Source organism: Siniperca chuatsi, linkage group LG21 (assembly GCF_020085105.1).
Source record: "Siniperca chuatsi isolate FFG_IHB_CAS linkage group LG21, ASM2008510v1, whole genome shotgun sequence".
Lineage (NCBI taxonomy): Eukaryota > Metazoa > Chordata > Actinopteri > Centrarchiformes > Sinipercidae > Siniperca > Siniperca chuatsi.
The window spans coordinates 2599421-2622767 of record NC_058062.1 but is presented as its reverse complement, the minus strand read 5'-3'; the positions used below and the strand labels follow the sequence as shown (position 1 = coordinate 2622767).

Here is a 23347-nt window from a genome sequence, read left to right as displayed (position 1 = left end):
TAACTATACATTTTAATAGTTTTGAGCCCACACCAGAAAAATTAATTAAAAGTAGTTAAAAAAAAAAAAGAGGACAAAGAACACAGAGTCTAGGTTTCCGGCAAGTATTTAGTAGTATCTAGGGTTTCTCTTATCTTCGTCTTGTCTTTCAGCTTCCTGTCGAGCTGCTTTCACTTCCTCCAGGATGAGTTTCTGCAGGACGCCACCTTTGGGCCCATCCAGAGGAAGGTAACTTTTCTCTGGTTTCACCTGGCCTTTCTCCAGCAGGCTCTGTGTGGGAAAGGGGAAAGATAATTCCTGTAGGATCATAGATGCATCTGTACTGGGATGTGACTGACTTAAAGTAGTTAAGTGATTCAGAAGTCCAAAGTATGAGCAGTCTGAAGTCTGGCTGCTGCGAAGGAGACAAAAAACCTCAATGGACCAGGAGGAAAACACAGGATCTTTAAAGAGTTTCCCTTCGGGGATCAATAAAGTATTTCTGATTTAGAAAGTGATACAACACAAACCCAGCAACATCTTCATTCTAACGTTTCTGAAACCCAGTTGCAATGTTTTATGTGTTATAATCAAAACCAGTCTTTTAAGTTTAATTTAATAACTCACCAATTAAAGCATGAAAAGACAGAACCAGAGATGGCATAGCTGTGTGCCTTCATATCCACCTGAGCAAAGCCATCCAACTGCAAAGCTGTGTTACATAAACAGCAGAACAATACAACAGTTAAGTGCAGAAGAGACATCAATAGATCTAATTAATTGCACTGTCAAAGTGTAAGAAAGCTTCTCTTTGCTATTGTGATCTGTTGTTAAGAGACATAACACAAATCATCCACACATTTCTATCGTTGACCTGCAGCTGAAGCAAAAAGTCAGCGAGGAGATGTGACACCTGCTGGGAGGGGGAAGGTTTTCTAGGTGCTTACAACACCTGCGGTCAAGAAAAAAACAGGCACGTGACTAGAAATGATTCCAGGTTTTTTTATTTGAAAATGTGAAAAAAAACCCTGCAATTAAAAAGACGTGAACAGCAATATCTCATCTGCACATTTCAGTATGTTAAGTCTCCTGCGTTTGCATGCAACAGATAGAAAACATTTCCCCTATTGTGACTTCAGACAGGAACCAACATAATCACTAAGCGTTGGTAACAGATAGTTCAAAATCTACAATTCCACGACCATCGGGAAAACGTCATCTGCTGTGGACGACTGTGTGATAAGATAGAAAGCTCCGGAACACCTACTAATGGACCCTGTGGTGAGATTGTTTTACCAACTGCACAAAGGACTTTCAGTCTTGGTGCAAATGTTATATTTTCACTTGAGCATCAAATTTCACTCTTAATCTTGTTAACAGTTTGACAAATTCATCTTAACTCAAGGTCCACTTACTAACTCGTTCTTTATCAGCATAGCGGCTGATGAAGAGGTCGATGAAAGCCCCCCCCAAAAAATGTACTAAGTGGACCTTAAAGATAAATTTGTTAAAAAGTTATATTTCTAATTTTGCTAATGCAATAGGAGTTTGCATGACAAACCAGTGACGCTTCTCGAACAGAGAAGTTCACTCGGAGTGTTCATTTGAGCATGGCCTCTCAAACAGAGTACATTACATAAATTATAACTGTGTGTATGGAGACAGTAACTTCAGAATACAGGCAGCTCATACAGTCTGCAGTTTTGAACCTGTCCCTGGAATACCCTCAATAAAATATCAACTGTAACGCTTCTTTAATACAAAGTGCATTCAGATTCCAACATTTTCCTCGCAGCTCGCTGCTGATGCTCTGAAAGTCAGCTGATGAGTGCGCTGAAAGGGGCTGGAGGGACATGCGGAGGTGGTATTAAGTGCTGTAACTGAATCCAGGAGTGTATCTTTAAATTAAAAAAACAAAACAGCGTCACTAAAACTGATACTGTATATTTTGCACTAAATTACTTGATTTCATTTTTGCACACAAACTCTTCTTACAACAAGTATCTAAAGATGGCGCCGCTCTTGCAGCAGCTGGCGTTACTGTGAGTGTCTTTTCTTGTTTATGGGACTAGATTCTTTGTGGCATGGGTGTTGTAGCAAATATTTCTTTCCCACTAGGAATAAAGTGGTCAATCTGTCATGTTGTTGTTGCTGCAGAAAATAAACAATAACTAGTCTGGTCAGCTTAATAGTTCATATAAGTCACTCTGATGGTCTGTGGGCCCCAAAATGAATAAAGGACAAATACCTTTTCTCTCTAACAGCACTATGTCAAAAGTGAAAACAAAGCCTGGAAACTGATAAACCCGCATTTTTGCTACTGGTGCATTAAAGCCACTATGTGTAGAATTTGAAAATGTCCAACTTTGGCACAGCTCAGACGTAGTATCAAAAAACCTTGGGATTGAAACTTGGGCTCTAAAACTACCCTCCCATTGTAAATCACTGGCCAGACACACAAAAAACTTTTTCAGGAATTTCTTTTTTCATCTGTGACATCAAGGATTGGATATATTTTTATTTTTGGATGTCCAGCCAACCCAACAGATGCAGATTAGTTTAAAAGTCCTGGATTCGTATTGGTGCATGATTTACAGCGATGTTAAAGAGCAGTGAGGTGACGGGTACACATCAGTGGGCAGCTGGAAGTCTTTGAAGGTGTAGAAGGAGATGTCTCCGTGGTCCACCACAGCAAAGACCACTGGGATGTCTCCACTCTGGAAGGCCAGCAGCTTGATGGCTCGCAGGTCAGGCACAGGGCCGTCGAAACTGAGTCGCGATAGGGAGGGAATCAAATTACGGTGTCGGTTTTGTGAGCGATACAGGCAAACATACTCGGATTCAAATTAAAGCCACAATCTGTAACAATTGGTAAATTAATCAATTAGTCGATCAACAGAAAATGAAACGACAACAATTTTGATACTCATGTAGCAATCAGCTCCTCAAATGTGAGGATTTCCTCTTTTTCCCTGTGAATTTAAGTCTTGAAGCGCTGCTCTGACAAAACAAGCAATCTGAAGACGTTCCAAGTTGTGATGAGCATTTCTTTGTGTTTTCTGACATTTTACAGACCACATGATTACTCAAAAATAATCAACAGATGATCAATTAGTTAATTGCAGCTCTATCGAAATCACTGAAAGAAAGATGAGACAAAGGGCCATTTATCGTCAACCCTTGTGGTATTTATTTAATCTGAGTCAGATGTCTGTTTTCTGTATGCCAATCTTGAGTAAATATGCCTGCAGGCAGTTTGTGTGTTTGCTTACCTGCACACACACATGCGGGAGTACGGTTTCCCCGGGTTGCTTTTCTTGAAGTCAGCCACCGTATCAGGTTGGTAAACACTGAAACAAATCCTCCACTCATCTGACCCTTTTAACCTGAGAGGACAAAGCACACCCTGTCCTGAATGACAGACTCTCCATTACAGTTCAATAAAACATCCGCATTGTACAACAGAACAACGAGAACAACGAGACAGTGACAAACACCAGAGCCGCAGCATCTCACTGCTTTGTCTCAAGAGTCTTCATGGGTTTGTAAGTTAAAGATCAGAAATTGTGCCAGCAGCGAGATGAGCTCCATTCACATAGTCCAAATTGTAATTTATTTTCCTTCACAGGCGACTGAGAGTCTCTGTTTTCTAATCACAATTAACAAAAAGTAACTGCATGAGATAACATTTCTGTATCTGGACTACAGGCTTATATGGTGCATGTTTACACACAGCAGGTAAGGTTAAATTAGTTGCCTCTTGGACCCCGACCTTATTGTGAAACAATGGCTCACTTATCAGGGTTTCTGCAGCGTTCACAAAATCAAATTTAAGACCTTTTTAATATCACCCAGAATGCAATTTAATACCTTTTTTTAACTGTCATACCAGTTTATTGTTATATATTGTTATTGTTATATACCCAAACCCAATAGGGTCAATAAGGCTTACAATTATTTATTAAGTACATGAATTTATTGACATTTTTATGACATTTTTGTCAGTACTTCCCACCTGTATATAACAATAATTCCTAGTAATATAGTTATTCAATTAATGTGACCTGTACCCTGATAAATGGCAGAAAATTCATGGATGAATTAAACTATTTTTTGTGCTAAAACTGACACATGCCCATTATGAGTCAGTGAGCTTCCTAGCTGCTGTAGCTGGCACTAGTGACGGTGTTTGCTACAGATCTGATGGGGCTGACTGAAACTCACATAAAAAAGGATAATACAGCCTCCTGCACACACAATGCACTGTGCCTCCAGTCTCACTTCTGGTTTATAGGTGTATGACGTCTCCTGAGTCCTGACAGCCCGCAACCACATACAAAAAAAAAAAAGTTAGAACTAATGTTACGGTCTACAGCAGGCCTTTTGTGAGAGAACAGAATTCAATGCTTTTGAAGACTTTTCAAGACTTGCAGATACCGTTAATTTAAGTGTATTAGTGTGTGTTTGGGCTGACAGCAAAGTGATAGGACAGGCTCCTTACTATGTGTCAAACATTCAGCTGTGGAAACTCACTTATTTAGACTTGTAGAGGCTACTTTGAGTGAGTCCGTTTTAGTCTGACTAATGATCTCTCCTTCCCTCCCACTGCTCTGTTGTCATGGATAAAGGCGTCTATAGACTGTCCGCTAACAACAACCGGACAGGTTCATTGCATGTCACACCGTGCAAGATGTGGCTAATAAAATCCTGTCAGGGCTGTTTTCAGTCTAACGCCTGCTTAGTCTCTCCTGACTGAACCGGTATCAGGTAAGACAAATTATCTTTACCAATTTCCAGTGTAAAAACAGGAAATAGAAACAAGTGATACCTGGATGCTCCCTCGAGTAAATGTGAAGATTTAATCACACTGATTTTATCCAACAGCTCCCCTGGAATAAAAAACAAACATCACTGAATCAGATACAACTAATCAATATAGATTAAAATCCAGAAACAATATTAACTCTGAATTTACTTTACAGACTAAGCCCATGCGCTCTCACCAGTGGGGATTGGTTGCCTTGGGTCATGTAAAGGAGTGACTTCCCTGTTCCACAAGTGTGCTGGTCGGCCTTTACGCCTCCGCTGCCGCCCCGCCAGGAGCTCCCGATACTCTGCCCAGTTTCTGCACCGCCGAACCTTGAAGGAACTCAGAATGTGATCCCCCATAAAGTGTACCTTTTATAATCACTTAACAATAAACATGATTTCCCACCACATACTTCCAACAAAATTTGTGTGGAACATTTTCAGTTGCATTTTGATGTTATGTTACATATGCTACAAACCTCTCTGTCTTTGTTGACATCCCACCGGCGCCTATGCTTGTCCTTTTCCCTCTTCTGCTCCTTTGAGGACATCTTCACCTTCCGCAGGTTTATTCTCTGCCTCCAGGGGGCGACGTCACAGACTCCCACAGCTAAAGACCCAGGGAGCAGAGAGGGGTTTGGAGGGGCCAGGCAGCTGGAGAGGCGCTCCCTGGAGCCCAGGTCTGGGAAAGGGATTGAGCTGAAGTCCCATTGTGAGGAACCAGGGGCGGGCTGGTGATCCGATTGGTCCCCGAGAACATCAGTCATCCACCAGGTCCTGCCCCCACCTTTGTCTGCTGAACTTGCAGCAGCAGTCTGGGTCCCTGAAGTCCCTGGAGATGTCATCAGGTGTGACTCAGGAAGTGTTTCATCCTCCTCACCTTCATGAACGCATTTATCCTCCTCCATTCTGTCAGTTGTGGATTCTTCTTGTACTTCAGTATGACTACAGCAAGAACAAACATTGTGTAAGCCTCTGATTTACATAAGCCTCGCTGCACTGACTAGTGATGGAAAATCTCACACGTTGTTTATTTGATCAACACTTTTACAAAAGATCACCAAAAGAGCTGCAATAAAATTTGTCAGGGTATGTTGGTGGATTGTAATCTGTACAGTTGTCACTTTCTGAATAGTTTAGTCGATTAATCAATGAGTTGATCAACAGAAAATTAACCAACAATTGCACAACAAAAGCACCACAGGAAGTCATTCCTGCCTGTGGCCATCAGACTCTTTAACTCCTCCCTCTAAGTGTCAGTCTGTATGACCCGAAGTCACTAAACTGGACATTGACCATTAACATCTCTGCAATACTTGAGATAAACCGGTAAATCCACTTTGTACTTCACACTTATTTTAATTTTATACTTAAACCCACTTGGTACTTAATTTATCTGACCTGTATTATAGTGTATTATATTTTTTGCTTAGTGCTTCTCTTCCTGTGCGCACTGACGTGACAGTGAGCAGCTGTAAGAAAAGAGTTTCCCCTCGGGGATCAATAAAGTATTTCTGATCTGATTCTGAATTGTGATAACCAATCATTGTCAGTTATCATTGTCAACTGAATATCTTTGGACTGTTGTTCGGACAAAACTAGTTATTTGGAGATGTTACCTCGGACTCTGGGAAAGTGAGATGATGACACTTTATAGGTTTCACAAGTAAAGGGGAACTCCACCGATTTTTATACATCAAGATCACTTTGTGTGGAGTTTGAAAAACGTGGGCATTTACCAGCCAGGGAGAATTTATCAAAAGATGACATCAAGTTGTATTATGGGAGTTGTAGGATCCAGCATTTTTGAAGACTGACCCATGTTATGGACTAACAGTCAGGGTATCTCGGCCTCTGCAACATCAATTTTGACCATTCTTTTTAACCTTGCAAATTAAAAAAGAATAACTGAACAATAAAATCTAGTTGTGTCCCAAATCACTGTTTGAATTCAGTCATTCACGCTCACAAGTTGGACGCGTAAATAAAATGGCGGACAGTAAACAGAGTGCATCATATAGTAAACAGGGAGAGATTTTTTACGGGGCCTCTGTTTACCTGGGTGTTGCGGTGGGGGTGGGGCTGGGGCTGCGCTTCCTCTTCAGTTGTCTCCCTGCTCTGTCACGTGACTGAGGCAGGTTCAGCTGCCTCGCATAGGACAATGGCTCCGAACTGTAAGAAGCCAAACACAACACCCACGTTATGCTGATGGCGAATCCTGGACTTTCACAGCAACTTCATCCAAAATACGGAGTCACTAAAGATCCAGTTGGACAGGATTCGTTTCTCCAAACTACGTAATGAAGTGCATGTCTAAAAATGTGAGCACAGATAACAGACTGATAGATGGAATACACTTCTTTCATTTCTGTCTGCACCAAAGTGGTGGACCGACCGACATCCCTACAGCTCTGTTGCTTTCAAACCTACTCCCTCTTATATTTCAACGCCCGTCTGAATGGGGCATTAAGATTCTGTTACCTGGGATCGAATCTGTGCACCACATAGCCAAGCCTCTTCAAATGCCCGAACACCTTTGTGATGAAAAAAAGAGTCATTAGACCAGTTCAGCAGTGAAGTCCTCCTTCAGAATATCTGCTGGACATTTACTTGTACCTGATATTGCTGGAGGCTCACTGTGCTCGAGGACAAAAATTTCTCGTACCCGTCCTGGATGGACAGCGGCAGGTCCTGGTAAAACACCTGCAGGTTTCCCTGTTCACACAGTACGTTGCCACTCACAGACGTCATCAAGTAATATTTTACAGATCACAGGAGCTGCAGCTCTTAAAGTGTTAAGTAAATATTACTGAATAACACATGTGTCCTAAGAGGGTAAACCACACCCTGGTAAAACAGGTTTTATCTGACACTCACACACTCCATCAGGTAGAGAGCCTCTTCAGGGAGGAGATACTGCTTGCCGCTGGCAGAAAAGCCCATCGTCTGCCAAAACTTTCCCTACGTAAAAAACAATGTTGTAAGACACGGTATGATAATTTGACTAACATTTTATAAAAAGAAATGATAGAGGAGGAAGGGCAGAAGTTATCAGCTTATCACGGGGTGTTTGCTTCACTTAGTGAGACAGTACTCACAGCTGGAGACTGAAGCTCCACTATCTGCTCACTTGGAATCCATGCGGCCTTCACTAGGTTTCCTCTACAGTAAAATAAAAACAGACAGCATCGATCTCATGCACAACCTGAGCCTGCTGTTTTTTATCCAAAGCATTAACATGACAAGAAAAACTCCACAACAAGCCAACAGACAAACATAAATAAATAAATAAAGTGGTTATGGCGAACGTGTTAGCAAGCAGCCGCTTATTAATACGTGCTGCAGATGTGGATCGACGTTAGCATTTGTTTGGACTAGTGTTTGTATCCACCTGATGAATGACCGTCCAGTATTCACACTACTTTGAGCTCTGGTTTGATCTAAACCAACTCCTGAGAAAAACATCTGGCTCTTTAGCTAATAGATGGTCAACTTCCTTCATCGGTTAGTTGTTAACTTTGTCTGTCTGCTGTTTGGTTGAGAGCTCAGCTCTGAAAACAGCTGCTGGGAACAGGGTTGATGACTGAACCTAAATGTGCCATAAATCCAAATCTATCAGCTAAAAGAGGCAAATTTGCATTTTCATTATGTTCTAATGCAGCTGCAAGCAATGACGTCGTTGTTGATGCATTCAAGGACATTCAGAAACATAAGCTTTCGAAGTCGTTTGCCAAAGATCAAACGTTTTATATTAGAACCACATTGTCATTTTCACAAAGTCTATGTTTGCTTTTTGTTTGTCTTTCACGTCGATGACAACAGAGCTCATGGATGTCAAACCTTTCAGCAGCTGAGGCCAGAATCTCAGATGGCAGAACATCCTTGAATGCATCACTAAGGAGTGATTTGAAGAGCTGAACAGACGGATCATACGTCAATAATTATGATTGAAGATGGATGGATGCTACGCCTACTCACAGCTTCTCCACTCTCTCCTCTGATAGGAGGCTCCAGTGCTCATTCAGACTCTGCTCAAGCCGCCGTCTTTGCTCGTCTGAGTCATTGGGGAAGAAGTCCTTCTGTCCTCTGACCGGGATCTTGTGACTCCTGGACCGGGCTGCAAACAGTTCAGATGGACTGGAATGTAAAGAAAGACAACGAGGCTCAGCTTCAGATATTTGACACTTTAATCACTGTTTTAAATTGAACTTGGGAGTCGGTGCAGACGCGGTCATCCTTACAGGAAACCGCTGTGCTCGTCAAGTTTATAAAAGAGCTTTCAACAAGAAAAATGTGTGAGCAGCAAGGATCAATGTTTTATATCCAGATTTATCAGTTTTGATTAAGTTGGATTCTTCAGTGATGCAGAACAACTGCAGCTCTTGCTTTTGGAGAAAATAAAAGCACTGATCAGTTTCTGTCCCAGTACTGATGTTATTAGAAGACTTTGATATCGACCAGACCCACCTGACCGATTAATGTAAAATATTGTTTCTTACTAACTGTGACAGTGCAATTTTATAAACATTCTACATCAATATAATTAAAAATTTTAATTAAGCCCTGATTTAGAAGAACTGAGAGTTGGAGCAGACCTCGAGCTTGTTCCAGATATGCGGTGGAGAGAAACTGAACGCTGCTGCTGCATGTTGAGTTTTGACTCTGAGAGGTCTGAACGTCCTTAACGTAACAGCAGATCAGAAATGTATTTTGGCCCGAAACCATTCAGCGCTTTATAAAACAACAGACTAAAGATGGAAGCATGGACAGGTTTTTCTAAATCCGGGTTGAGACATAAGTCCTCTAATTCTTGCTATATTTTCAAGGCAACAGTAGGCTGATTTTGTAAATGTGTGTGTTGTTGTGGATGTTAAAACTTGGGTTTGAGCTCAAAACTGCACCAAGACTGTAACATTATGGATTCAAGGTGAGCACAGACTTTTAATCGTTTAATCTCCTAAAAAAAAAAAAAAAAAAACAACAACAAGAAAAAAGCTCTCTTTCTGTTAAAGATGCAAAATACATGACTATCTGACATAAAAAGTCTGTGACGGGTTAGTGCATGCAGCAATGTGCATAGTATTTCTAATTCTTAAGGGAAGCACAACAACCAATTTCATCCTAATGTGTTATTTGTTAGCTGCAGGAAATAGCAGTCACATAGTTTGTTGCATGTTAAATCACTTTGTACAGCTGCATATTATGGCTCACAGTATTGTTTATTTCCAGTGTCATCATGAGTCATAAGGTTATGAGTCACTGCCATGGGACCTCGCCCTGACATGTTATAGTCAGTCGACTGCATGATGCCTTGCCTATGGGCAGAAACATGCCGTGAGATGCTGCTGAAACGTCCCTTTTTTTAAAAGTAACGCTAACGTTACATTTCCAACCCCACAAATTATTATTAATTATTATTAATTTACAACAATTACCTTTTTAGATCTATAATACCAATCACTACTATGATTCATAAACTACTGAATAGCTAGCTTATGCGTTTTATAAACATTTAACAGGTGTTTTCGTTACATTAACGCACCACAACCACAAAACTTTGCTAACTGACAGGTAAGTGAACGTCCCACCATGTGAAGCGTTTAAGAGCTCAGACAACAGAAAATGTATGTCAAACAGCCACTGAGCGAGAAAATATGTCAAAGTTATTGCTCCCCTGTCGATACATTTACTGATAATTGCTAATAAAGACAACAACGCACCTTAATATTTCACTAAAGAACTTCCCTTCGGTGTCTGCCTTGTTTTCGTCCGCCATGTTTATCGCTGTCCGCCGCAGATCTCCTCTGGGTCCTGGTGCCCGTCATATTCAGTAATGTCACACATGGCCAGCTGAAACACAAAGAGCTGTTAGGAGGTTTGTCCTGTAAGTGTTAGAAATTTAGCTTCACCTAACTGCAGTCACTGTTTTTTTTTCTGGAATAAACACAATTCAGCCAGTACATTGTGTTTCCAACTGCAGCTATGATTCACTTCTTCTTTTCCTTTCAGGGGTCACCACAGCGAATCATGTGCCTCCATCTAACCCTGTCCTCTGCATCCTCTTCACTCACACCAATTAGCTTCATGTCCTCTCTCACTACATCCATAAATCTCCTCTTTGGTCTTCCTCTAGACCTCCTGCCTGGCAGCTCCAACCTCAGCATCCTTCTACCAATATATTCACAGTCTCTCCTCTGAACACGTCCAAACCACCTCGATCTGGCCTCTCTGACTTTATCTCCGAAACATCTAACATGAGCTGTCCCTCTGATGTCCTCATTCCTGATCCTGTCCGTCCTCGTCACTCCCAAAGAGAACCTCAGCATCTTAAGCTCTGCTGCCTCCAGCTCTGCCTCTTGTCTTTTCTGCCGCTACGATTCACTTAAAGGCCCAAAAGGCTTTTCATCAGACATATTTTGGATTCCTTACTGTTTGCAAGTATGAGATACTTATTTGTGCTGGCTTGTTTTTGAATAAAGTTAATGAATTTGAATTATTCTGGGATAAATGCATGCACTTCCCCAAACTTGTCTCCTAGAAAATAAATGTGTTTATATACAGCTAATTTGTTTTACCAAAAACATTTTGTGGAAACATAACTGCGGCATGGATAATGTTCACTAATCATCTTCCTCAAAACATATTTGCTGTTGCAAATTAGTCGTATATAAACACAATTTCTGCTTCCCCACCTTGAGATTTTGTTGCAGCTCTTGATCTGAGAAAGCGCCTCATAGTTACACTTTCAATTTTTGTTTTCTTCACAGTGAGGATAATATGTGAATCATTTAAAGCTCATTTAAATAACACTGGTTTAGTGAAGTAAGTCTGGCCTATCTGGGAGTCTTGCTTTATGAAACATTGCTCTTCAGCAACTGTAAATCAGAAATCAGAATCAGAAATACTTTCCCGAAGGGAAACTCTTTGTTACAGCAGCTCGCCTTTACGTCAGTGCACACAGGAGAAAGTACTAGCAAAAAAATATAATACACTATAAAAACAGGTCAGAAAATAAATTAAGTACCAGGTGGGTATAAGTATAAGATAAAATAAGTGTGAGGTACCAAGTGGGTTTACCGGTTGATGATGATAATACAGTATAATAATACAATGTAATAATATAAGTAATAAGTAATAAGCAGAGGTGCATGTACTGTCGAGTTAAGTGTAGCTTATTGAGATTATTAAGATATTGCACAGCAGTAATGGAGGTATATAATATCAATGTCAATAAATAAGAAAAACTAACATAGGAAAACTAAATATTGCACGGGAGTAGTACACAGAATATTGCACAATTATTCAAGTATGGCAGAGATGTAATGATCAATGTCCCGTTTAGTGACTTAGGGTCACTAAACTCTGACAATGTAAAATATTCATCAACATCAGTAAACTCAGGAAACAGATGAAATCCAGTTGCATCAGTGCCGCAGTTCATGGAATAATATTTTCGATGTATTTTCTCTGTCACAAATTACAATCCTGGCAAATGTTGATGGTGTTTCATGCAGCTGTAAACTATTATCTGCAAGAATAAAAGCGTTTAACCGATGTTTATATAAACTCCATGAAATAAAACAATGCTGGGTTAAGTCTGAGTGAATGATTTGTTAAACACTTACATCGTTTTGCTGCTGTAGCTTTGATAGAGGAAGTAAAGCAACAATAAGGAGTCAAGCTGCATGCGTATCAATATTGTTGAAATAAATTCATGACAGCTTTTACACCATGGCCACCTAACAAAGTAACAAGCCGTGTTTAAGTCATCCTGAATGTTACAAAGTGTGTTTGTACATATTTTAAACCACGGTTAGGTAACTTATAGCCTCAAGCAACAGTACTGTTACTATGGTTACAGGCAATTTATATACATACAGTACATAGAAGTGGGAGAGGCCATTGGCTCCCGAAGTGTTTGATCATTTCACGCGATCTTCCTCAGGAGATGGAGTTTGCCACCTGTCGTGGAATTGTAAATGTTCAAATTAAAACATTTCCTGAGCTCTGTAAGGATTTCTAGTTTACAGTATGTTGGCAGAAAAGTTGAGGTTCAAAGTTTATTCTGGAGCTTGGAAACGTTTCAAGGCCGCTGTTATTATAAAGGGTCCAAAGGCTGCATATTGACCAGTGTCCTCTTTTGCTGAAGTTTGCTGTCCTCCGCCTGATTCAGCTGCATGTTGCTGGGAAATGTCTTGAGAAAAGCCCTCTTCACAATACCTGGGGCCTCATTTATTAAACGGACTTACGATCAATTTTGATTTTAAGTATGTGATAAAGATATATTTGTTTGTGGTGGCGTTGGCTCAAAGAACATCTGATGTGGTGCACATTTAAAGACAGGATCCAGGAAACCCTTCCAGCAATGTATTGTAGTCAAGGGTGGATTGTCTGTGGTTGGTGGATGATTTTTTTCTACACAAAAGAATATTATAAGAAAGTATTACAGATCTGAATAGTATAAACCAAATAATAATGATAATAAATTAGGTTATCTTTTAACTTACATCATTAATGCATCCACAATCTGGCACTTCACTGTTTTTTTAATTAACATAGGATTAAAATGGGGAATATCGGTTATCTCTTTGTTGGGAGTTATATAATCTTGGGCGAGTGGTCTAATCAGGAGTACATTTAAGTACCGTACTTAAGTACAAATTCAAGGTACTTTTTACTTGAGTATTTTAATTTTATGCTACTTTCTACTTCTACTCCACTACATCTCAGAGGCAAATGTTGTACTTTTTTCTCCGCTACGTTTGTCTGATCAGCTGGAAATTGCATCGTCACAAAGCTGACAACAGGGTTGTTTTTCTGAGCTCATGAAAAGTTGACTTTTTAGAGACTCGTGGTTCTCACGGGACAGCGATGAGGCCCCCGGACTTTGTATACTTTATATTTGTTCAGTTTGTCTGCCCTCTGAAGATTGATCAATCCAGTCATGTCTAAACTGTCAGATTCATCAAGGTTAAAGGACAAATATAAAAAATTCAAAAAACATCCCCAGAGCTTTTAGAAAGGTGCGGAATATAATTATCACTTTTCCTAAAAATATATATATATATATATTATGATTGTGAATTAATCATTTTAAAAATTGTGACGGGTCCAAAATGAATGTTTTGTTTATCTCTGTGTGAGATGTCTGACATTTGGTTCCTGCTTCTAACAAGGCTTGTGAGCCAATAGTATAACAACACTGATATCACGTGGTAAAGTTTACAGTTAGTGTGGAAAAAACGGACACTGATGTTAGCACATATTAGCTAACTTAGCTTAATCGTCCTAACAACAATAACTCGTAAAATTACAGTTCTGCATATTTAAACAAAATAAACAACAACTACCGGCAGCCATAGCCATAGATTGCCAAAATTAGGCAGCTTCAGTCCCTGAGGACTGCGTCCAGTTCCCTAACGTAATAGTTCCCTCAAACAATGTAACGTTACAATAAAGATGCGTATCAGAGGGCATTTAGAAGTGCGCCAGGGTCCGACAATAACAGCACAAGTTTATGCAGGGCAAGTTGATTGACCAGTCACTGGTCCGTCCAGGCCGGCGGTGGACTGGTCCGCCATTGTTGCTGCAAAAAACACTTCGACTAATGTTAGGCCAACATACGTGCTAGCTAATGTAAACTTTTACTGTAACTGTTAGCTGTGGGTTTTAATAGCATCCCTACAATGTACTGAACTCTTTGATTGGATTAAAATGTAAATATTTACCCAATGTCTTATAGTGTAAGGATGATTGAAATGTCATTTCACAGTAAGTGTTGCAATATGGGGCCCCTATAATTATTAAATGATGGGGGAAAACGGGTTACCTAAAGCTAGCGAGCCATATCCTAAGATTACCATAGATAACGTTACATGAAACACCACCGCACAAAGTAACCTAACTCTATAGCTATATGTTGCAAAATGATTTTATTACTTTAGCACAAAAGATTCATCACTTGATAAGACTTTAAGTCTCACGCCACTGACCATGAAATATGCAGGTTGTGCACTCACCTAGTGGCTAGATGTTATCGATGTTATTATTAGCACAATGAGTAATGTTTACAGATGCTGTTATTGGCTTATCATTGTGTTGTAATGGTGAGGAGTTTGGGAAATCACATCATTAAAAACCCCCGTTCAGTTGGCTATAGCAGGACGTTCACAGCGGGCAGAGTGTACTGTATACACAGTATGTATACTGATTCATTGTACTTTTATATCTTTATATAACTTTTCCAATACTTAAAAACTACCGACACTGCATATAACTTAAAATTGCTTGAAAATGTGTGGAATCATTTTCTGCAGGTTTACGGAGACGAAATGGGACATTCAGCCTTTTTCTTTCTCATGACCATCTCCACGGTGTTGGCCGGTAATTGTATACCTTTCCTTTGTGTGTTTATGTGCATATCTGTGGATGTATAAAAGGATACATTTAATGTTTTGTTTTTAATTTAAGGGCATTAGTCTGCAAATTTAAGGTGAATAAACTGAAGCTAAAACGATTAGTTGATTAATTGATGAACAGAAAATTATTCAGCAACTCTCTTTATAGCTGATTTAATGGTTTGTCATTTTTCAAGCAAGAAAAAAGAAATCTGGTTCCAGCTTCTGAAATATGAATATTGTCTGGTTTTCTTTGTCTTCTATGATAGACTGAGTATCTCTGGGCCAGACAAAACAAGACATTTTAAAATATCACTATGGGGTCTGGAAACTTGTAATAGCCATTTTTGATCTTTTATGACAGTCTTTATAGACAAAATTATTAGATAAAGTTATAATGAAAAATGTTTTTCTTGCATTTCTAAAACTGGCTTTAGGGGCATTTAAACACCACTACATGTTGTAGTTTGTCAAGCAGGGAAAGGACCCAAATGCAGACAGGGTAGGTGCAGATCAACCATTTAATGATAAGAAACACAAAAGTCTTACATAGAGTTCAGGTAGTCCAAAAACAATACAGACAGGGAGCAGGCAAGCAGTCAAAACCAAAAAAACAAGTCCAGTGGTGAGCAGGGAAATCCAAAACATTGACATTTGCAGACAATAAAGATGCATGGAAAGTGATTATGCCAGCTTTAATTGTGCTGTTTGCACCCCTGAGGAATGCAAAAACATCCCGACAAATGTTTAAATCAAATGCAAATAGACTAAAATGACCCTATTCTGAGTTATACATATTTATGCCAACATATTATTCATCACAAGTAATTATAGTTTGTGCAGTAACTCCAAAACATATCTCAGAAAGTAAGACATTTGCTTCGAAATAGATGTTGTTATTATTATTATATCATATTTAGGGCTCAGAAAACCACACTGATGTTTGTTGCCTGCTCTGTACATTTTCTTAACAAGATCTGCTTCTTGTCTCTGAGGGAGCGGTGTTACCATCAAGACCTTGGTATTCCCCACTGAGACCAGTACCAGTTATGTCGAGATGGTCCCTATGAAACCCCTGAACCTGGCGGCTTTCACTCTGTGCATGAATGTGGCCACAGAGCTCACCGGAGAGCGCGAGATCATCCTCTTTGCGTACCGGACTGCGGACTCTGATGAGCTCAATGTGTGGCGTGAACTGGACGGCAGGTAGACACTCTGAGAGCCAACAACACACTGATATTCTGCATTTAACATAGTGTTAAGGATTTAAGATAAGACAATATTTTGTGACCATATTCCATGAAATTTCCCCATTTACATGACAGAAATATTCCTCATACTACTACAAACAGTACTACTGCTACTACTACAGATAAATCTACTACGAATCTACTGAAATCTACTTTCAGTTTTTAAGTTCAGTAAAATAAAATAGTAATAAAAACTGAAAACAGAGATCAGTCAAAACAGACTCACAATAAGAACAATGCTAATGCCAATAATCATGACGTGTATTCATGCGGTATTATATTAAATATAATTTTACATTATCACACAATCAAGGTAATGCATTGAACTGATTTCTTTTTCCAGTGATCCATTTTCTAAGTCTGATCTAAATTGTTTTCTCTCCCGTGTTTATGACTTATGAATCTTTCATAGTTTCTTTTTTCTTTTTAATTCATCTGTGAAACAGGTGATGGTAACGTTTTTGCCTGTTAAGTTTTTTTAATCTGTGAAAACAGGTGAAAAGAAAAAGTTGTAATACTCATTTCGGCCACACGAGGCTGAAGTGCACCACCACCCCATGATCTTACTGTAATAGGACTAAAAGCTTTACGTTTTCTTACAGATGAGTTTTAATTTCTCCATGCACTCCAAACACAGTGTGTTAGCAAGTTATGTAACATTACTGTCATATCTTTCTTTTGGCTAGAAATGTAACTGAACCCCCTGTTTGACAGATGAAAAATAAAATTTAAGTAACTTAGAAAGGAGAGAAAATAATTTAGATCAGACTTAGAAAATGGACTCTGTTTTGAAAGGTGCATACAAATGAATTGTCTACGTGTGTTTAGATTGTCCTTCTACTTGAGTGGAGACGGTGTTCTCTTCCGAGTCCCTCAGCTCGGCGCCCTGCAGACCCACCTGTGTGTCACCTGGGATTCCAGTTCAGGTGCGGCTGCCCTCTTCATGGACGGGAAGAGAAGCTTGACCAAAATTTACAAGAAAGGTCACGCCATCCGCCCCGGAGGCAAGGTTCTCCTCGGTCAAGATCCGGATAGTTTCTTGGGTGGTTTTGATGCCAAACAGAGTTTTGTTGGGGAGATCGGTGATGTTAATATGTGGGACACTGTCCTCTCAGACGGCGAGATCCAAGACATGTTCTCCGGGAAGACACTGACAATCGGAACCGTGTTAGACTGGGACACTGCACAGCTTAAAATTAACGGGGCGGTCGAGGTTGTTAATCGTGAGCTGTAGCTGTAATGCTCACACGTGACACGACATGCTGCAATAATGTAGGCAACGTCATGACGTCAGGTGAGGCAATATAAAGCTCTGCAGTCAGAGGGAGTCAGTGTAGCCACATAACACCTACAGTTTGTGAAGCAGATTATTTCAATGGCATTAATAAAAACCTTTGCTGATAATGCTTGTTGTGGTGGAATATATCACATGATAACGTCAAACTAAGACTGCATCAGTACTCACCTAACATACACAAATTACACACACTGATTTAATTAAAAATGTGTTTGGGAAGATGCACTGCATAACATTAACTGGCATGCTTCATCTTGAGGCCCCGTCACTATGTCAGAATCTGGTTTTAAGACTGTTGCTATTTCAGGTTTGTGTTAATAAGTTACATGTGAACAGAAAAACTGTACACAGTGCAGACAGTGGTGAAAGAAAAGGGGTTTTGATTGACAGGGGTCCCGCCCTGGCAGGGTAATCTGGCCATGTTGTAAGCAACCAATTGCTTTGGGAATTAACTGAAATTTAATATTTTCTGTTTTTCAAAATAAAGTGGGATTGAGCGGAAAGAAAATACAATTATACACAATTTACTAGAGTGCACCAATCTCTTAAAGTAAAAGTGATAATGCTTAGAACAATTAGCTTAATTAATTATTCTTAAAAATAACTTTAAACTGCAGTCACTGATTGGTTTTTCTACCGGCATAGTAAAGAGATTTTATCATTATATCGAATGGCAACTCGGATGTTGTGACAAATGATAAATAACAGTGTGCAGTACACACCATGATAAACTGAACAGTCTACAAAAACCTTGAGTATAGGCCTGTGTGTTGTTTTAGCATCCTCTTGTGGTCCTTTAAGAGACTTTCTCCAACAGGAGAGCAGCTGTGCGTAGAAGTTGCATTCAGTCACAACTCATAACTTCTGAGTGGCTGTTTTAATAATCATATGGATTTTATGTTTGTGCAGTTATGTGACTTTCATGCTTAAAGTTGTAATATGTTGACAAGACATTCATTCATACCACTTGTGCCCGTTTGAAACATGCAATAGAAGTCGATCGGATTAACTGTTGTCGAGAAAAACGAAGGACAGAAATATATACTTTACATACAGACTGTCTTACATTTTAATTAGATGTGCATATGCGACTCTTGTGTCAATTTGCTGATATTAAAGGAATGTACAAGGCGATAGTGTATACAAAAAAAAAAGCACAAATTTGACACAGGTTTCAGGCACGGACGGGGTTCGAACCCGCGATCTTCGGTTTACGAGACCGACGCCTTACCACTTGGCCACCGCGCCTGGCAATGTAAATGGGGCACAGTATACCAATTTGAAGTAGGCTACTTCATAGTAATTAACTATTTAGAAAATATTCAAAATTCATGCTAAGTAGCTTCTGCGTCTACACGAGCTGTAAATTAGATCGGCTCGCCTGCAGGAAGGGAATATAATTCCAAACTCCATTCAAAATATAGACTATTTTGACTTTCTTAGCAGCCAACAGACTAACGTCAATCGCACCTTCACATAAATTAAGACATATTCCTATCCTAATCCCTCGAAAGCACTCAGCAAAACCCAATACACCTGGAGCACGGTTCAGTAAACTTTTGGATAGGGTTCGCTTGTGTTAGATATGTATTCTCCATGTGCCGGATCAGCGTACATCATGCAGGAGCTGGTGAGATGTGAACCCGTTAAAAATTAAAATGCACATTGACAGAATTCTTGCATGCAGCCGAATATCCAAGCAGATGGCCTTTATGATTGTGAGATGTCTTAGGTAATGTTTTATTAACTCTGTTTGTGTGTGGTGAAGTCACAAAAAAGGGGGGCAAATGTCGACATGAAGTTTGGCGTACCTAAGTCGCCATACAATGGAGAAGGGAATCTTGAGCGACACCGGAAGTAACTAAAGTCTCTCACAACAGATGGGATTTCAAGCTTTCCCTGAAACATGGTGGCTACAGATGTCATGCAATGATGTGAAAGTCGCATCTTTATATACAGTCTATGTCGCATGATCGTGCAGCGGACGGTGCGAGGATTGTGAGGTAAGTAACATGATTTAGTGAAAAATCAGCGCTAGTGTGGTAGGAAGAAACAAGCATGTACGTTAGCTCAGTCGTTAGCATGCTAGCAGAGGATCTCTTTGATAACTTAATACTTCTGTGCAAGATACTTGCAGCACCACGACTAGTTTAATATGCAGGCAAACAAAGCATGTTCGGTTACATTAATGTTGTTACTGTATGTTAGCTTTGCACATTTAACAGCATTCCAGCAAGCCGTGTCAAGTTGTATTAAAAACAACGTAGAATCGATAAACCCGTGCTGATCGACAAGCTTACGTGTTTTCCAATACTTCTTGCACGTCATTGTGAGCTATATTTCAGTTCGGCGTATCAAATAATATCAGTATATAAAGTTTAAATTTTATATAGGGCCTTTTACTGGAAGATTTCGATGCTAATTGCTTCTAATTGAAGGTTGATCTCTTGCAGCAAGAAATAAACCTCTACAATATGTCCCAGTCGCTGAAGCTACTATTATTGGGCTGAACGATAATTCAGTATTGATAATTTTATCGGCCTGTTGATATCATGTTATCGTTAGCAAAAAAAAAATGCTGTTCAAATTAATGATTCCATTTGAGGTCATTGCATTTTACATCAATGTGATTATTTTACATGTGATTTTTGCATACATTTGCCTCGGAAATCTGAATTTGTTTTAATATATATACATCATAAATTTCAACCGTATCTCCCAGCCCACTGCTGTATAAAGCAGGTAAACAAAGCATTACAACAAAGGGATATGAAAGCAGTACCACATGATTCCCTCAGTGTTTCTAAAGGACTAGATTGCTGTAATTTTTGAAATAAATCTGTTGGTAAAAACTCAAAGTTTAAGCCTCTGTCCAGTGTCTCTGACACAGTGGATTATAATCTGTCCAGAATACAATTTACAGTTTCATCCTACGGTAGAAGTTTCAAATCTAGCATTGCCCAGCGCCTAGTTGAAATCTCGGTGCGTCTTGTGTTCTTGTTCCAGTCCGATCTGCTGCGGCTGAGCCTCCCTGTCTGCTTCACCATGCCACTGGTGGTGGACGCTGTGTGGGCGCTGTGGAGCATTGGAGCTGGCATCTATGACTACTTCCACACCAGTGCCATGGAGGAGAGGATCCACACGCTGGAAAACGTCCTCTCTATCCACCAGTTCGTGATCGCAGCCCTGTCGGCAGGCCTCATCCTGCTCATGACCTACATACTGTGGAGAAAACACTGAAACCCCATTGACCAAGGCCACCCACCCACTAGATGTTGTTTTGCCGCAGGATATCTCAACCCTGATGTTGCCCAAAGTGATAATTTAGATTATCTGACGGCTCACACTTGAAGATCGAGCATGTTCAGTAACGATCCGGACGTCAGGAGCACTGACGGGCAACTAAACCATTCAACAAAGCTCCGTAAGGAGCGCAGTCTCTGAAAACTCGTCTGGTACCCTTCGTGTGGTGGGCGCTTGGTCTGTCTGTCTGTGTTTTGGATGTTATACTGGCCTGAGTAATACTAATACAAAATCATAACAGCTTCTCAAGGCAACTTTGCACTTGGACTTTTTTTTTTTTTTTGCCAAGCTTGAAGGACTTCACTGTCTAGAAAACCCCCTCTGAGGTAATGCCATTCATTTAAACATCTTCCCAGTGTGTGACGAGGGGTGAAGACGTTCAGTTGCTTTCTCTGAAAAGTGGAGACGCTTGAATGTAAAACATTGGATTTGTAACAGAAGCACTAACTGCAGTTGCTACTAAGATTTTTTTTTTTAACCCGTTATCACAAGATCACAACGTAATTGCCTCAAGATCAACGGTTTTCTCGTGTTTACTCGTAATAAATGGTCATAAAGTAACATTCTCTGTACTTTCTGTTCTGTTCTTATCTGAGATGCCTCTTCCTCTCAAAGCGGAGAGGAACAATATGCTGAAACCCACTTCGGATAGTCTGTAAGACGTGTGACTGTGCACATGAGCCCGTTATCAGGAGAGATATTGAGACTTTTAAGTCCACTGAACAGTGTCGAAAGGAAATAGCATCAGAGTTCAATCTTTATCTTAGGATATTAGGCAATATGATAATTAAGTTGTGATCTTGAGACAGCAGGCTTAAAAATTATTAACAATGACGGACGCTCTTTGTTTTAATAATTCCTCACTTTCTTGGGGGGGGGCATGTCCCACGAATGACTTTATCCAGCACTAGAATTTCATAGGTAAAACGGATAAAATTGTGTCGTCTCTAGTAGGTTTTTATGGGTTGGAGACACCAACACGTGACTCCCAACAAAATGGTGTCGGGCCATGAAGCTGCGGGGCCACGGCAGAGCTCTGCTGGGAGTGTGTGGCTGTGGTCGAACTTAGGGGGATCAGTAAACTGGGCTGGATTCAGCCCGTCAGACAGCCCTCCGAGCTGCGAGAGGGTCAGTCAGTGGTTCTAACTTGCAGAGTCAGTTTAACGGCTGGAAGTGATCTTGTTGCAGTAAAGATTATAATCAAAGCAGAGATTTTTAAAACGGTCTGTAATTATCGTGGTTCCAGGTGACGGCCCCGGAATAACAGGATGAGCAAAAACAAACTGAGTTCAAACACTGGGAAAAGAATTCATCCTGTATGTGACTGAAGAGAAGGAGAAGGGATTGGAGATGTCGGATGGAGGTTATTTATTTAGTGTTATCTAGTGTTTTGGAAAGGTTTTGTGTGTGTGTGTGTGTGTGTTTTAATTGCGCCATGCTTACATTTTTACCAACACTGCTTCCAGTCTGTCGTCCAAGTTTCCTCCAGTTTTTCTTACTGTGTTTAATGATTTAATCAAGTATCGGCCACTTTCACTCCTTCTGGGCCAGTGTACTGTATGCACTACTGTGTGTTACTCTGACAAACCACTACCATGGCTACCATTAAAGGGAATATGTTTGAATAATAAATCATATTTTAAGTCCAAGCTGTTCTTTGTCCTGCTTGTTCGTGTTTTACTTATAACCTATTTTCCCCAGTCATGGTTAACGAGTCGATTTTTGTGTTAAATAGAGAATCCACAATGAAAGAACGTTCTGCCCTACTTTATTATCAAAGAAAAAATTTTACTGGTAAATAAGTAATTTTAATAATCTGGATATCTGCTTCAATTGTGTGGTTTTTGTATCAATGTTATGTTAAATATGATGAAAATAAGATAAGTTAGTACTTTATTTATCCCAAGGGAAATTGTTGCAGCAGTTGCAGTACAAAGTAGGAAAGAGTGCAATATATAGAGTGCAAATATACACAAATACAAGAACAAAGATTATCAGTGAGGTGCCATAACCAAATGAACACAATGCCAGAGATGTAACAGGATAATGGTAAGTATCTCAGACATGTATGAGAAGTGGAATATAGCTGTGTATGTACAATATCAAATCTGAAGTACAGGTAAGTGTATTTGGATCGTTCAAAAAGTTCAATGATTATGTCCATGATATTGCACGTGATGTCTCATTGCACGTTATGACCCATGGTGTCCCATAAATCAGCGAGCTGTAATTAATGTTTGTAATCCACGGAGAGACAGTAATCCAAAGAGAGCGAGCGACTAAACGGAGCAGAAAATACTGTAAAAAGAAAA

General features: G+C 39.9%; 2 protein-coding genes and 1 non-coding gene across 9 annotated transcripts; 1 reads left to right on the top strand and 2 right to left on the bottom strand.

The window, feature by feature from the left end:
* Positions 1–112: 112 nt before the first annotated feature.
* tsen54 (TSEN54 tRNA splicing endonuclease subunit) lies at positions 113–12803 on the bottom strand. Of its 7 annotated transcripts, XR_006376238.1 has the most exons (15): positions 12667–12803; positions 10509–10638; positions 8767–8925; positions 7887–7950; positions 7666–7749; positions 7405–7503; positions 7270–7322; positions 6847–6960; positions 5268–5733; positions 4983–5118; positions 4808–4868; positions 3252–3365; positions 607–691; positions 339–394; positions 113–270 (listed from the first exon to the last, which is right to left on the bottom strand). XR_006376238.1 is itself a non-coding variant. In XM_044181661.1 (14 exons), the coding sequence occupies exons 2-13, from the start codon at positions 10562–10564 to the stop codon at positions 610–612; spliced, it is 1488 nt and encodes a 495-aa protein (XP_044037596.1). In that variant the 5' UTR covers positions 10565–10638; positions 12667–12803; the 3' UTR covers positions 115–270; positions 607–609. The 7 variants fall into 7 exon arrangements, 4 of the variants coding, with proteins under 4 accessions (XP_044037596.1, XP_044037595.1, XP_044037597.1 ...); XM_044181661.1 differs by lacking the exon at positions 339–394 and having other exon boundaries at positions 115–270; XR_006376240.1 differs by lacking the exons at positions 113–270; positions 339–394 and adding an exon at positions 4204–4294 and having other exon boundaries at positions 674–691; positions 12667–12798.
* A 2091-nt stretch (positions 12804–14894) lies between these two features.
* LOC122869081 (pentraxin fusion protein-like) lies at positions 14895–17839 on the top strand. The gene is made up of 4 exons (XM_044181657.1): positions 14895–14985; positions 15105–15171; positions 16181–16391; positions 17264–17839. The coding sequence occupies exons 2-4, from the start codon at positions 15120–15122 to the stop codon at positions 17667–17669; spliced, it is 669 nt and encodes a 222-aa protein (XP_044037592.1). The 5' UTR covers positions 14895–14985; positions 15105–15119; the 3' UTR covers positions 17670–17839.
* Positions 17840–18908: 1069 nt separating this feature from the next.
* Positions 18909–18980, bottom strand: trnat-cgu. Its single transcript has one exon. It is a non-coding gene; the product is annotated as a tRNA-Thr (tRNA).
* Positions 18981–23347: the final 4367 nt, after the last annotated feature.